The sequence below is a fragment of the Phyllostomus hastatus genome, unplaced genomic scaffold (genome assembly GCF_019186645.2).
Source record: "Phyllostomus hastatus isolate PE091 unplaced genomic scaffold, TTU_PhHast_1.1 phas_scaffold_755, whole genome shotgun sequence".
NCBI lineage: Eukaryota > Metazoa > Chordata > Mammalia > Chiroptera > Phyllostomidae > Phyllostomus > Phyllostomus hastatus.
The window spans coordinates 12,433,069-12,447,874 of record NW_025334039.1 but is presented as its reverse complement, the minus strand read 5'-3'; the positions used below and the strand labels follow the sequence as shown (position 1 = coordinate 12,447,874).

The 14,806-nt window shown below is 51.1% G+C and overlaps 1 protein-coding gene across 1 annotated transcript in view; it reads left to right on the top strand.

Annotated features, from left to right (window-relative positions):
• The window catches only part of VWF (von Willebrand factor), a 121,714-nt gene that overhangs the window by 82,785 nt on the left and 24,123 nt on the right, over positions 1 to 14,806 (top strand). The window contains exons 34-40 of the mRNA XM_045826343.1: positions 175 to 352; positions 5,291 to 5,511; positions 6,772 to 6,964; positions 7,164 to 7,505; positions 7,826 to 8,025; positions 13,913 to 14,015; positions 14,431 to 14,505. Coding sequence (XP_045682299.1) covers positions 175 to 352; positions 5,291 to 5,511; positions 6,772 to 6,964; positions 7,164 to 7,505; positions 7,826 to 8,025; positions 13,913 to 14,015; positions 14,431 to 14,505 — 1,312 coding nt within the window. The remainder of the gene's footprint in view (positions 1 to 174; positions 353 to 5,290; positions 5,512 to 6,771; positions 6,965 to 7,163; positions 7,506 to 7,825; positions 8,026 to 13,912; positions 14,016 to 14,430; positions 14,506 to 14,806) is intronic.

Here is a 14,806-nt window from a genome sequence, read left to right as displayed (position 1 = left end):
ACCATTACTGTCTGTTTTTGGGGGGCGGGGAGGTGGGGTCAGGTCCACCTGAGAATCTTGCCTTCTGTATCCTGACTCCTTGTCATTTAGGCCTATGTCCAAGTCCTGTCGATGGGCTTACAGTTGGAGTGCCTCACCCCATGTCCTGCCTAAGACTGGTTCTTCCTTCTGCAGCCTGGGGACGTCTGGACCTTGCCAGATCGGTGCCACACGGTGACTTGCCTGCCAGATGGCCAGACCTTGCTGAACAGTCATCGGGTCAACTGTGATCAGGGGCCAAGGCCTTCCTGCCCCAACAGCCAGGCCCCTGTCAGAGTGGAGGAGACCTGTGGCTGCCGCTGGGCCTGCCCCTGTGAGTCCCTGGCTTCGCCAGCCTAGGCAGTGTTAAAGGGGCTGTGCTTTTAGCTGGGTTGTGCAGAGAGGTAGGCCAGAAGCTGACCAGCCCAGAGGTAGCCTTTCCCTCTTTGCCACATGCACTGTGCCACCTTCACCCATGTCCCCTCCCTCCTGTGTCCTCTGGACATGTATGTGTTCAGTCCCAAGAATCCCTGCTCTCTTCTTGTGTCTTTGGAGGGTACTTCTCAGGTTATGCAAAACCAGAAGGAAGAACTGACTTTCTGAGGTCAGTGCTCAGCTTGGCTGTTGGCAACCTTCAGGAATCTATGCCGTGGAAGTGCCACAGGGAGAGGGATGCCCCCAGAAAACCTCAGTTGTACCTGTAGCCATAGCAGAGATGGGAGCAAATAGTTTATCATCGCAGTGGCCTGGTTTAGGAGAAGGACATCTTCAACTCCATCTCGTACAAGGCTGTGGAGAGCTTTCATCCATGTGGGTGGGTAGTCCTCTGGCTCATGGTTGGGAGAATGGCTGCTTATGATAACCCTCACGTAACAGTGGATAGATTGTAATTATTCTGTTGAACAAACACGCTTGTAGGATGCAATCCAAGCTGTGTTTTGTTCTCACTCTCCCTTCAGAATTTATTTAGCAGGATAGCTTTTCTCCCTGGACTGGATAAGAACTCTACCAGACCTCATGTGACTTCTGCTTATCCATAATGAGTTCTATGGCCCCTCTAAATCATAAAAACTAGTCTAAATTTGGTAATTAGATGCCCTCTCCTGTGTAATAATCAAAGCCTTGACCTTGAATTAAAGTTAAAACACCTCCCTAATCCCGCTTGGGCTGCCTGCCTCTGAGAAGGGGCGAGGTCAGCTTACTTCCCAGCCTGGAGCACGAGAGAGGGGAGTTGGGAGAGGGTGCAGCAGGGTCAGGAGGCTCTTATGTCCCTGCGCTTCTGTGGGAAGGCTCTGCACTCTCCGGCCTGGCGGGTGCTTAGGCAGCCGCTGGTTCTGGCCTGGTCTCTTGATTTCTTGGGAGACTCCCTCATATTCCTCTGACACTCCATGTTGGGGTGCAAGAAGTAGTCTATATGCTTTGGCCAGGTGCTGCTTTTTCCTGATTACTGTTGTTATTTTTTTATGTTAAACTTGCCCTAGGTTCTCTTTCTTTTGGGGTCTTCCTTGTCCCATAGCAGAAGTTCCCTTAGGATCAGATGTAGAACAATGCCAGGCCATTGTTTCTTTGTGGGTCCTACATCTTGCCCCCAGGGCTCATGTATACCTCCGTCCCACTGTTGGAGGGGGTGCACCTCATTCCCCACACAGGAGCAAGTCTCCCTCTTACCGCCTGGGCACCTGTGGTACGCAATAGCCATAGCTTCTCTCTTTTAGATTCTGCAGGTGTATGTCAGACACTGGCTCCATTCCTGCATGGCACACAAACTGTCGCTAGGAGCGGTCTCGTGCAAGTCCTGCTCGTAGGCCTGGGGGTCCCATGTGCCCCTGGTGGGGCACGCGGGGAGGGGAGACTCACGACACAGTAGCAGCTTTCTTAAATTCGGTCCATCAGTGCCTCTCGGACTCTTTCTTATCCTAAAATGAGCCAAGGGCTTTAGGTGTGATAACAGTAGATTTTGGCAATTTTTTTTGAAAAACATTTTATAACTTTTGAATAATTTCAGACTTACCAAAAAGTTGCATAAAAATAGTATAAGGAATTCCTGTACACTTCCACCCAGACTGTGGTATCTTATATAATCACGGTATAATGATCAAAATCAGGAAATTAACATCACTAAAATAGTGTTATCTCATGCAGTTTTTGCCGCTTGTCCAACCAATGTCCTTCTTTTCAGGTGTGGGATGCAGCCCAGACTCACACATCATATTTACTTGTCGTGTCTCCATAGTCTCCTCAAATCTGTGACAATCCCTTAGTATTTCTTTGATTTTTATGATGGTGATGTTTTGAAGAGTTCTGGCTAGTAATTTTGTAGACTGTTAATGTAGGTTACATTCAATGTAGACGTCAATGTAGGTTACATTCAGGTTACATGTGTTGTCAAGCATACCCCAGAAGAAACACTGCGTCGTTTTTGGTATATCAGGAGGAGGCACACGATGTCATTTTGCCCCATTATTAGGGATGCTCAGTATCCTCACGTGGTTAAGGTGGTATTCACCTGGTGTCTTCACTGAAACGTTATTTTTTCCCTCCTTGCACTTAATAATTACCATGTGCAGAGATACTTTGAAACTACGGAAACGCACTTTTCACCCATGAAGTTTAGCACGTATTGACAATCCTTGCCTGAAACCGTTCTCACTGTGGTGTTTGCCAGCAGGCGATTTTCAACTTCCACCATCCCTCTTTATGTGCTAGTTCCAATTCTACTGAAAGGAAGAGATTTTCTTCTCTGTTATTTATTAACTCAATTAATTATTTCTATCCATGTGGATACCACAGACTGGTCACCAGACTTGGTCACCACGACTGGAAATTATTTTATTCTGTGGGATAAGTCCAGTAAAGCATTACTTATTTTCCTGCTCAGAGGGTCCCAGGCTTGGCCATGGGAGCCCTTTCAGTGGGCTCTCACGTCCTGTTGACATGTCCGCCCCCTTCCTCCCTCAGTCAGAGCCCGGCTCCCAGTACTCACGATAGGTTTATGTATTGGGTTAATCCCAGAGCGCACGAAAAGTGGCTTCAGAACTGCTAATCAATGCTTTTGTGAAAAACGGACCCACTAGGTGGAGAGGATGGTGTTTGTGAACAGCTCTGCCTGTCTTTACTCGTTGAGTCCCTGTAGTGAATCCCCCCGAAGTTACCGAGGCTGCCTGCCCGCCTCGGGGTGTCGTTACCTGTTCATCACCCTTAGTTTAGTCAGTTTCTGTCCATACCCCGTTTTGGATTTCCCTCATCCCTGTCTTAGCCGATTTTAATGATTTATTTGTCTGTGGTTTGTGAAGACTATTATCACAGTCTTAAATGCCAGAGCACTGCAGGAAAGTGCCCAGGCGGTCCTCGACGTGCAGTGATTTGACTTAGCAGGTTTTCGACTTCACAATGGTGGGGAAGCGATAGATAAGCAGTCCGTAGCAACTGTGCTCCGCGTCCTGAATTCTGGTCGCTTCTGGGCCAGCCACGTGCAGCAGGATCCTCTGTGGTGACGCTGGGCAGCGCAGGGGCCGTGGCTCCTCTCAGGCAGCCGCACGGCCACGAGGTGAACCACGGACACTGCAGTGCGTTCGTTGCGTTAGGTGGCTTTGCTGATGGGAGGCTGCAACTGGAGGCGGATGTAAGTGTTCTGAGCATGTGCGAGGCAGGCCAAGCTCAGCGGCGAGGGTCATTATGTTGTGTGCCTTAAATGCATTTTCAACTTACGGTATTTTCAAGTTACAATGGATCTATTGGTCGAGGAGCCTCTGAATTCAGAAATGTTACCCTTCTCTTTCCTTCATCTTCTCTGCTCATTCCCACCTGTGATTCCTTGGGGGTAACCAGTTTCATTCACTTCTGGCTTATCCTTCTTTACAAATGAGCTTTGACGTTTTTGATTTTAAAATATTTCTTGGAAATCCTCCCTATCAGTTGAGAGAGAGCAGGCAAGACAAGAGGTGTTCAGAGAAGTGGAGTGATTTATCCAAGGTCACACAGTGCAAGCAAGGGGTGGAGCTCGGTCCCGAGTTTCTCTGGCTCTGAAGGACCCGTTTCTCAGTAACGGTTCATTGTGTGGTGGGCAGAGCCACTGTCGTCGACTTGCCAAGTGTGAGCTAACACCATTTCTTTCCCTTGTGACGTACCACATTCTCCTAGAAGTTGGGGCTGGATTCCTTAAGGCTTGACAGTAGTCGTAGCCGGAGTATCTGGGACCCCTCGTAGCACTGATGTCAACAGGCCAGTAGCGTTCAGTCTGGTCCCTTGGCGGTGACTGGCTGCTCAGGGACTCAGGGGGTTTTAAGTGGAAGAGCGCTTGGAGTGGCCGCTTGGCTCCGGCAGGTGGCACGTCCAGGCCCATCATTCGTCTAAGGCTACGCTGCGCTCAGGTTCAGGTGTCTCAGGCAGGTGGGGATGCCCAGGCCTCTCTGCGAGTGAGGGGCATCAGTGTGGCCTCACTGACCCGCCGCACCTCCTCTGAGTTCTTGGGCTTTTATTGACCCACCACCATCGGTGGGATGATGGTTTGTCCGGAAAGCTCATCTCCAACTTCACTGGGGTCCACAATTACCTTTCGAATCATGTATGCCAGGGGTGCCTTCCACGGGAGGATTTTCACTGAATTGTCTTATGTAGATGCACCAGGATTAGTAGCCCCAAGTGGTGGTTTAATAGGGATCTGGAGAATTTGTTGATTATGTGAGTGAATGAGTGGTAAAGGAGGCAGTGCTGAGACCCCACCATTTGTTTTGGCTTCAGAAATATTTCTCCTGTGCGATCTCTTAAGGGATCAAGTCAGCGTGGCCACTTGCACCATTAGTCACTTGGCAGCGGGAAGGACACATGTGTTTTTAGGTGAACTTTCATTACAGTGCGATCGTGAGCTCATGGTTTGCTTAGCTCCTCAGGATTTCAGTGAGTCATACCACCCCTAGAACTTGACTTTGTTTCCTGCGCCAAGGCAGAGTAGAGCATTCAGCTTGCACATTACATTTTTTTTTTTGAAATATGGTTCTATGATTTGCCACATTGTTTCAATGTAACACTTGCCCTTCTAAGCATTCTCTAGGAAAATATTTAACGACCAAGTGTTACTTACCTGAGGCCCTCTGCCTCCCAGAACCTACATTTCCTAATCTGTAAAAAGGAGGAACTGAAACTGCAGGACCTCAAAGGGCCCGCTCAGCTCTCAGCACTGTGTATGGGTGTGCAGCTTGGTGACACTTACTGCTTCTTTGTGCATACGGAGTCTGGCTAACGTCACCTCGCTCCTCTGTTCTCCCCTGACCAGGTGTGTGCACGGGCAGCGCTACCCGGCACATCATGACCTTCGACAAACAGTATTTCAAGCTGCCTGGCAGCTGTTCGTATGTTCTGTTTCAAAACAAGGAGCAGGACCTGGAGGTGATTCTCCATAACGGTGCGTGCAGCCCCCTGGGGAGGCAGGCATGCATGAAATCCCTCGAGGTGAGACACAACGGCCTCTCCGTCCAGCTCCACAGCAACATGGAGGTGAGAGGCGCCTTCTGTGTGGCCCTTGGCGGGGCAGTGGCTGAACCTTGGGGGCAGCCACACGGGCCTGGTGGCGGTTGGTCTAGTGGGTGCTCCTGTTAGGAATGTGGCCTTCCGCCTCACTAGCGGAGCACCACCTTTCGGGAGGGGCTTGTTGCCACCGCCCTTGTTCTGGTGCGACCCTTGTTCTGGTGCGACTCTTGTTCTGGCCCCGGTTTGGCACCAGTTTTAGGTGGCATTAGTTGGTGAAGCTCATGCTGGTGTCTGGCACTGGTGAGAACTGGGGTTGACGCCGGCACTGTTCACCCAGCGGGCATTGCAAGCCCAGTGCCCAGGGCCTGTTAGCTTCCAAAGGGAGCTGTGACTCGTGTAGGGCCTTTGGGGATATTTAGGGCCCACACAAAGTGTATGGTTCCAAAGCTTGAAAAAAAAAAACCCTGCAAAACCTATTTTTTTCTTTTTTTTAATTTTTAAATTTTTAAATTTTAAATTTTTTATTTCTTTATTTTATTTTATTATTTTTATTATTTTTTAAATCATTGTTCAAATACAGTTTTCTCCTTTTTACTCCCAATCCAGTCCCCCCTACAAAACCGATTTAAATAAATGTTTGGTTAAATGTTCACAAAAGGTTATATTAGGCCAACTTCTTTACCTGTTCAGTTAGAAGTCATAAATATTATATTATGTGAAAACAACTTCTAGGTTAGCTCTCATGTTGTGAGACTTCTTGAATATGCACAGTAATTGCTGGAAAGTCACGGCTAGTCATCTGTTAAAAGAGTGCCTCATAGACAAACATTGTAAAATTAAAAGGAGGAAAATGCCTTCCGAAATTTTTATAGCAAAAATTATATTTATCATGAGATACAAATACACCTTAGCAGCATGTTTGATGTGATGCGTGCTGCGGGGACACCGGTGAGCCGGCAACATAGCGACTTTCCCAGCCCGTGCTGGAGGGGCTGCCCTCCCCTGTACCGCACGGAGACTCAGGGTTCACGGTGCCCTTCAGTCCCTGGGCTCCCGGGTCCCCCGTGCGTGGCTGTCTGTACAGCATGATAATAGTCTGCCCTCCTGCCCTGGGAAACTCCTTTATCTTAGAAGAGCTGCCGGTAAACATCGGGGTTTGCGGAAAACACCGGAGCTGCGTGTGGGGGCCGTTGGAGACCGTCAGTAACTTCAGGGAAAAGCTGAGGATGAAATTCCAGGATTCCTCGTGGATGTGACAACTGATGAGTGGTTTTCTTCTTCGGGCAGGTGGGAGTCAATGGGAGACTGGTCCCCGTCCCTTACGTGGGTGGGGACATGGAAGTCAGCGTCTACGGCACCGTCATGTACGAGATCAGGTTCCATCGCCTTGGCCACATCCTCACGTTCACTCCCCAAATCAATGAGTTCCAGCTGCAGCTTAGCCCCAAGACCTTCGCTTCGAAGACGTACGGTCTCTGTGGTAAGACGGTCTTCTTGACTCTCCCCCTTTTCTCTGTAGAAACCTTCCTTGGTCTACGCTCAGGCCTCTTGCAGGCCTGTGTTTCTGGGTCTGGTAGCAAGACCCAGACACCAGTGGGGGCTGGAGAGTGACTGGGTCTCTGGCATCGACGCGTTGGCACCCGTGGCCGCCAGCCTTGTCTCTTTCCTTGTTTCTGCAGGGGTCTGTGGTGAGAACGGGGACAACGACTTCTTGCTGAGGAACGGCTTGGTCACCACAGACTGGAAAACGCTCGTCCAAGAGTGGACCGTGCAGCCACCGGGCAGGACGTGCCAGCCCGTCCCCGAGGAGGAGTGCCCCGTCTCCAGCACCTCCCCCTGCCAGGTCCTCCACTCGGCGCTGTTTGCTGAGTGCCACAAGGTCCTGGCTCCCACCACCTTTTATGCCATCTGCCAGCAGGACAGTTGCCGCCCGGAGCAGGTGTGCGAGGTGATTGCCTCTTACGCCCACCTCTGTCGGGCCAGTGGGGTCTGTGTCGACTGGAGGAAGACAGATTTTTGTGGTGAGTGTCCCTAAGCCCCCCTAGAAATTGGGAATGCCAAATAACGGTGGGCTCGCCCCACTTCTCTGGGACTCAGAGTTTTTACCTGGGTAACGAGGATCGAGATCCTACCTTTCCCTTCCTATCACCTGGGATTCCAGTTACGATCAAAGGAAATGGTGGGTGTGTCGGTTATTTACGTGTAGAATGTAGTATGATCACCTCTGTTAGTATTTCTGGGGTTCAGAACAATGTGCTTTTAACGTGGGAGGTCCAGGTGGGCCTCTGTTTCCCTCTGGGGGCTGGGAGCCGTCCAGAGCGACCTCCTTCTCCGTCCGCAGCTCTGTCCTGCCCACCGTCCCTGCTGTACGGCCACTGTGAGCGCGGCTGCCCCCGGACCTGCGAGGGCAACTCCAGTTCCTGTGGGGACCACCCCTTGGAGGGCTGCTTCTGCCCCTCACACCACGTCATGCTGGGAGGCCGCTGTGTGCCCCAGGAGGCCTGCACCCAGTGCGTCGGTGAGGACGGAGTCCGGCGCCAGGTAGGAGCCCGGGCTCTCGCCTCCCGTGGGGCTGCTGCTTTCGGGGTCAGTAGGGTGGAGTGTTCACCAGTGACTGAGCCCTGCCAACTTTCCCAGCAGGGGTTGACCCCTAAGGGGGGGTCACTGAGAGACAGGGCAGCAGTATGACACAGTGGCTTTTGAGTCCCATCTTGGTTCATATCCTGAGTCTATCATGTATTAGCTGTGTGATCGAACAGTGAAGTGTTAACAACACTTGGTTGGTAACTACTACTACTACTACTACTACTACTACTACTTTTACCATTATATTCACAGAAATAGATGCCATAGGAACCCGGGAGGGGATGGGGAAGAATATTTTATAAGGTGATGTCTACCATTATTAAGATATATTATATGCTTTGCATTGTGCTGAGCACTACATATTCATTACTTCAACATTTTTCAAAGGTGAGTTTTGCAAAGAACACTAGCTAAACCAGTTCAATAGGTTTCTTCACTGCAGGACTCTTTAGAGCTTCTGATGTACTAATGCACGTTGCAAGTGCACTATTTAGGAGGGTTTTCACTTCTCAAAGTGATCTGACCATGGAGCCTGTCCGTGTGGGGGATGAGGGAGTGTGTGTGTGTGTGTGTGTGTGTGCGCGCGCATGCGTTCAGGCAGCAGCCCTTGGACTAGGATTGCACAGAACACACTGGGCATGTTACACTGATACGGTCTTATAACTACTCACACAACCTCTAAGAGAAAACTGAGGATTACAGACCTTAGGGCCTCGCCCATGGACACAGTTTGAAAGTGATGGAGTTGGGAGTTTGACTCAGAATTTGAAGGTATGTCTGATTCCAAAGAGCTTGCTCATTCCAAAATACAAAGTTGCCCCCTTTACTGGGTCTTTTTGGGGCTGGTTTGCTTAGAATTGATCAATTCTTTTAGCCCTGGTAGGAGTTACTGGGTACATATTGAAAGGACCCTCTCCCATCCTAAGACGGCGGTCCTTTCCCTCCAGAGCTGAGGACGCAGATACATATTTGTTGCATCGGGGGTGGTGCGTGCGCATGCAGACCTGTGCTGTGGACTGTTCCTCATCCTTGACAGAGGGGATTTCAGAGCATGGTGGTGGGAGGAGTACATTTGGCTTCTAGCAAAGAATGTGTTTTATGATCACGCGTCGAACCCAAGACCTGACGTCTCCATCATCACCAAGGGGGCCCTTTATCCCTCAGCAACAGGGTTTGGTGACTTACCGCCATGTTGTACCACAACTAGGAGGACTTGTGGTAAGGCTAGATGACCAAATTGGGGGATGTTGGAAGCCACAATTCCAGTAACTGCACTAGCCTGCCCCTGGCTTCGGAAGCCAGGAAATGCACAATTGTACTTGATTTTCTCCAAAGCTTTGTAGAGTTGTGATTACATGTCTCACTGAATGGATGACGAAACCGAGGCTCAGACAGCACAAGGTGATAAAACCGGCATTCCTGTTCACTACACCGGGTCTCCCCACAGTGTCCGGGCCCTGCCATTGATCTCATTTGAACTATGAGCTAAACTCTGCTCTACCTGGGTGTCTAGGGGAGCTAGACATCCATTAGGCTGTTACCCGGGTGGCGCCATCTGCTCTGTTTTGTCGCTGGGCTCAATCCCAGTAGATCCCCTTTATTTCCACTGTGGAAACGGATGAACTAAGAGGGGAGCCCAGTCATACTCTACTGCCGTGTTTCAACTTGCCAGCATAAGTCCCTTCCTGTAGCACAATTTCCCCAAGTGAGCTGGCAAAGCCTAGCACTGCTCTCCCTAATTTGCATAGCTCCTGGACTCCTGCTGGGCTCAGTGATGTGTGCCATCTACAAGTGGGGCTAGCACCCAGCGGTCATTTCGGACTGGTTTTGCTGGCAGTGCATGATACTCTCACAGGGAGGCAGGTATGGTCTCCACCCTCTTCCTTGGCATTCGGTGAGGAGAAGTCCACTGAAGTCTGCGAAGTGTTTCTAGCTCCGTGAGTGTCCGCTGTCTGCAGGGTCCTGAAAGCAGGAAGCGTGTGAATCCTATCTCAGCGTCTCTACCCCTATCCCCTCCACTCCTCCTCTCCGACCCTATTTCCCCCTCACTGCCCCCTCACCTTCAGTCCAACACATTGGAATAGGCATGTACGCTGCATGAAGAATGCTTCCGGAGAGTGCAATATTTTTGACATACAAACCATCTTATCAGTATATTTTAAAATCAAATGACACAAAATTAGTTAATCAAACACTGTGAAGGGAACACAGCCAGTCTTAGTTCTTTCAGAAAATATAGCTCCAGTGGATGAAAACAAATATCCACTCACCTGCAGTTGCAACTTTTGTTTTCAAAACTAGAGTAAGATTTTAAAAAATCTAATATGAAAAATATTTCCATTAAGTGAATTTCTTTAACTGATAAAGCCTAGAATTTTTTTTTTCTTCAGGGAAATAAACCAGGGAATAAATCTCTTGTGGTAACTTCAGAAGGGCAAAATATTTACCAGTTTCCATAGCTCTTAGCTCCTTGTTTAGTTTACAAAGCGCACTCTAAAGATGTGAGCCTTTGTAGCTGTCTCAGAAGGGATCCAGAGACAACACTGGCGGCCTCCCTCGGTGTTGGGGGCAGCGGGGGGCGCTGTGCGGGCAAGCGCTGCTCTGCTTGGCTGCTCTGCTTGCTGCTCGGTCCAGCACGCAGCAAGAACGGCCTGCGTCTCCCAGAATCCTAGTGCCCGGAGCCTCCCTTTCTCCCTGCTCCCTGGGCTTCGGTCAGATACACATTTCATTCCCGTCTTCTCTCCAATTCTCCGCGGTGGTGCATGATGACTTCCTTGCATCCCATGCTGTTCCCTTGCTGTTGTCTCTGTAGGCCGTTGTTTGGGCATCTTGATTTAATCCTGAATTCCAGCTAGCTCTCTCATACCTGTTCTCCTGTCCCAGTTAATTGTCACTTCTGGCCCTGGAACCAGGTGGGTGAGACAGGGCTGCCTGGAGTTGGCCTACGCTGATGCAGGAGCGCCACCTGCTGGCCCACTTGCTGCATAGCCCCCGCGGGTCATGCCCCTGCAGAGCGAGCTGCTGGTTTTTTTTTAAAGCTTAGCGTGAGCAGAAAGGGCTTTTTCCAGGGGCCATAGAGTCCGTCTCCTGTCTCCAGCGGACCTCATTAAAGCTGTCCGGGAAAATAAAACCCCGTGGAGGAGAGGGTTCACACCTGCTTTTGATCATCTATTGTGGTGTTGCCCACTCTCTGGATAGTTGTAAAGCTGTATTATTTATTCTTAAATTTAGGTCTCTGAAGTCCACAGAAAAGAGCCTCTTTAAAAAGTCTCCTTTACAAGAGAGAAAACCCCTTCAAAACATATAAAAACTATGACTCTCTCCTTTCTCATATCACCCCGTTCTCCATTTAAAAGTCGGAACACAGAGTCCCCCCTCCCCCACCATTTTGCCGTGTCTTGGCATCACCGGCAGGGCGGAGAGGCTTGAGGGAATGGGACATGCTCCCCACCCCTGCCCCTCTGCCTAGCCTCTCTGCTGCACCCCGGAGGCCAGCGCCCAGGGGCCCTCCCTGCGCCTTCCCAGCCCCCGGCAGACACACTGGAACAGTGGCCCCTGCAGCCTCCTTTCTGGTTTCCTAGTCACGGCCCCTCCCTTCTCCATCTCACTGCCCTCCCCGAGTTGGCCCTTATAGAACCCTGCCCCTCGGAGGCAGGGTCCTGCCGGCAAAGCTCCAGGGCTGCCCCTTGCCTACCAAGTTAAGCTCAGTGTCCTCACGTGGGCAGGGAAGGCCTCTGCAACTGCCCTCTGGGCCACAGAGAGATTCCCTGCTCTGTTCCCACCTGGAATTCTTGCTCTCCCCCTCTCCCACCCCCATGGCCGGGCTTCTTCCACCCTTCACAGGCCCACCTTCCGGAGGCCTCTCTGAGCCCCCAGCCCTGGTAAATCAGTCTTTTGTCCTCTTGTGGCCCCTTTGTTTTTCATTTTAAAAAACAGCTTTATTGAGGTGAAGTTTATATGTAGTGAACATCACCGAATAACACGTACCATTTGATGAGTTTTGACAGGCATGTTCCTGTGGAGCTATCATCACAGCCAGGACAGTGGCCATTTTCATCTCCCCCAAGGTTTCCTTGTGCCCCTTGTGAACACACCCCCTGGCCCCCGTGTCTCATCCCCAGGCAAGCACCGGGCTGCTGCCCGTCACTGGACACTTGTTGCCATTTTCTGGAATTCTATATAAATGGGATCATGTAGTGTGTACGACTTTTTGGCCTGGCTTCATTCACTCCGAGTAACATGGTTGAGCTCCACCCACGAGTGTTGTGTGTTTCGACAGTTAGTTTTTATGGCCGAGTCGTATTCCACAGTATGAGTGTGTCACACTTTATTTATCTCACGCACTTTTTCCTGCATGAGTCTTACTTCCTCAGGTTGACTGTCAGCCGTTGGCTGACATGTGTGTGGTGCCTGTCACTCCCACAGCCCCGGCTGTGTGGCCTGCCTGTGGGAGGTGCTGTGACGCCCGTGAGGGGCAGGAGTGGAGCGCGTGGCACAAGTCCCGGGTGTGCCTCCTGCTGACGTTCCTCCTCATCATCATTCGTGCACGTGCATGACCATAGTGCTTGCCCGATTGCGTTATGATTAGTCACATAAAGTGAATAAGTGTAAAGTCCCTAGAAACAGTATCTCTCGAACATATCTGATGCTAACTATTACTGGGAAGCAGCAGAGCACAGTGTTAAAAGGATGGATTCGGGGTTCAAATCCCAGCTCTGCTGCTGCAGTCATGGGCCCGCAAGTGCCTCAGCTCTCTCCTTTGTCAAGCGGAGATAGTAATGTCCATACCCCGTCCACAGGGCTGCAGTGAGGATTAAATGAGTCATTTATGTAAAGCCTTTAACACAGTGGCACACAGCAGATGCTCTTCAGATGCTGGCTGTCATTGTGCATTCAGTGAGTGGGAGGCCTCGGGGAGGATCAGAGGGTTGGACCCTGGGCAGGGTGGGGGGAAGGGCACTTCACTGGAGATCTCGGATCTTCCTGCTCTGAGGACTGATTGCTGACCACAGAGACAGATGGGTGAGCGAGACTTTCTTGGCCTGGAAACTTGGCAGAGGTTTTTGAGATACTAGATAAGAATGTGTTTATTCAGGGTCAATTTTAGTTGCATTTAATTTTCACTTGGGATTTAACTTGGTGGCTGAGTCTAGAGGGAGACCTAGTCCTGGCTCTGTGGTCCCCACGTGTGCTAGCGACAGCCTCCCACTCCTCACAAGAATCCTGGGAGGTCGGCTTGGGTGCCCTCCCTTCACAGGTGAGGAGACCTACGCACAGAGGAGCCGCGTCTCTCTGACTTCAAAGCCCTTAAGCAATAGGGCTGGCTGCCTGCAACCCTGGGAAGCTTGCTTCACCAGCTGGGCGAATCCCCTACCGAAAAACGGCAAAGAGGTCTCTACAGTCACCTTCAGTACCAACACCCTGACAGTTCTGACAGTTGTGCGGCCCCCCACTCAACTCTTCCTGCCCCATTGTCTTACGTCAGTTCCAGAAAAGGCTGATGGTGTGATCATAGGAATTCTCACTTTCTGGCTTTGCTTAGTTTTAGCGCCACCATCTGAGAAAGCAGCCATGAGAGCCTCCATGTTTTCTAAAATCTGTAGTTTGTCATTCCCCTCAGTTTACAAAGCAGGATGGGCTGCCTTTCTGACGCCCCGTGCTCCTCCAGCACTTTCCTTCTCAGAACCTGCCTCTGCCTATCAACTTGGGTGGTTCACCTGTGCGGCCCAGGCAGAGACGTGGCTCAGGGGAGGTGGAGCCAGAGGTGGGGACCTGACTTCCAAGTGCTCTGGGGTTTCCACCCTCCTGTCCTGGGCCCCTTCTGAACCTCGTTTTCACTCAGTTCCTAGAAACCTGGGTCCCAGACCACCAGCCCTGCCAGATCTGCACCTGCCTCAGTGGGCGGAGGGTCAACTGCACCTCATATCCCTGCCCCACGGCCAGAGGTGAGTTCGCCTCCCCTGGGGCTCCTAGAGGAAGAAGGGCTGGTAGCCACCAGATACACGTGTGGATTTCCTCGGCCCTGCCTGCGTTTCCCAGGCCAGCCCACCCTTCTTTCCCTCTCTGAGCTGGGGGCCCCGTTGTTCTGCCCCTGGAGTAGCCGTTCTCAGAGGTTAGCCCTGCCCCCCTGTCCTGCCTTGGCCCTCAGACTCAGTGTCTCCTGGAGGGCACATGCAGGGGTCAGCAGGACACAGGGGAGACTCATTCCTCGGCGGTCCCACGGCCTGATATCTCCCTCATGGCCCCCCATGTTGGGCCTGTGCTGGTTTCAGTGGCAGAGAGTCTGCAGCATTTTAAATGCTGCTCCAGGCTGTATTGCTCTCTCCTTCTTTCTCTGACTTCCATGGCGTTCCTTTCCAGCTCCCACATGTGGCCCGTGTGAAGTGGCCCGTCTCCGTCAGAACTCGGACCAGTGCTGCCCGGAGTATGAGTGTGGTACGTACTTGTCCCACCCTGGGCACTCTCCAGGGCCCAGGCCCCAGCCCCGGGGGAACGGGGAACGGTGCAGGTGCTGCCTCGGGCACATGGCCCCAGGCACACGGTGTGTGAAAGGAAGTGGGAAGGTCTGACTGGATTTTCCCCAAAATGCAAAGAGTAACTTTTAGGAAATAGGATTTGCTTCCTAGAGTAAATCTTCAGGGAATCATTAAATGTCAAATTTGAAAGGATTAAAAAAAGAACAGGGCAAGCACCAGGGGGTGTGGGTGCTGCACAGAAATTTACTGAAGAGAAAGTT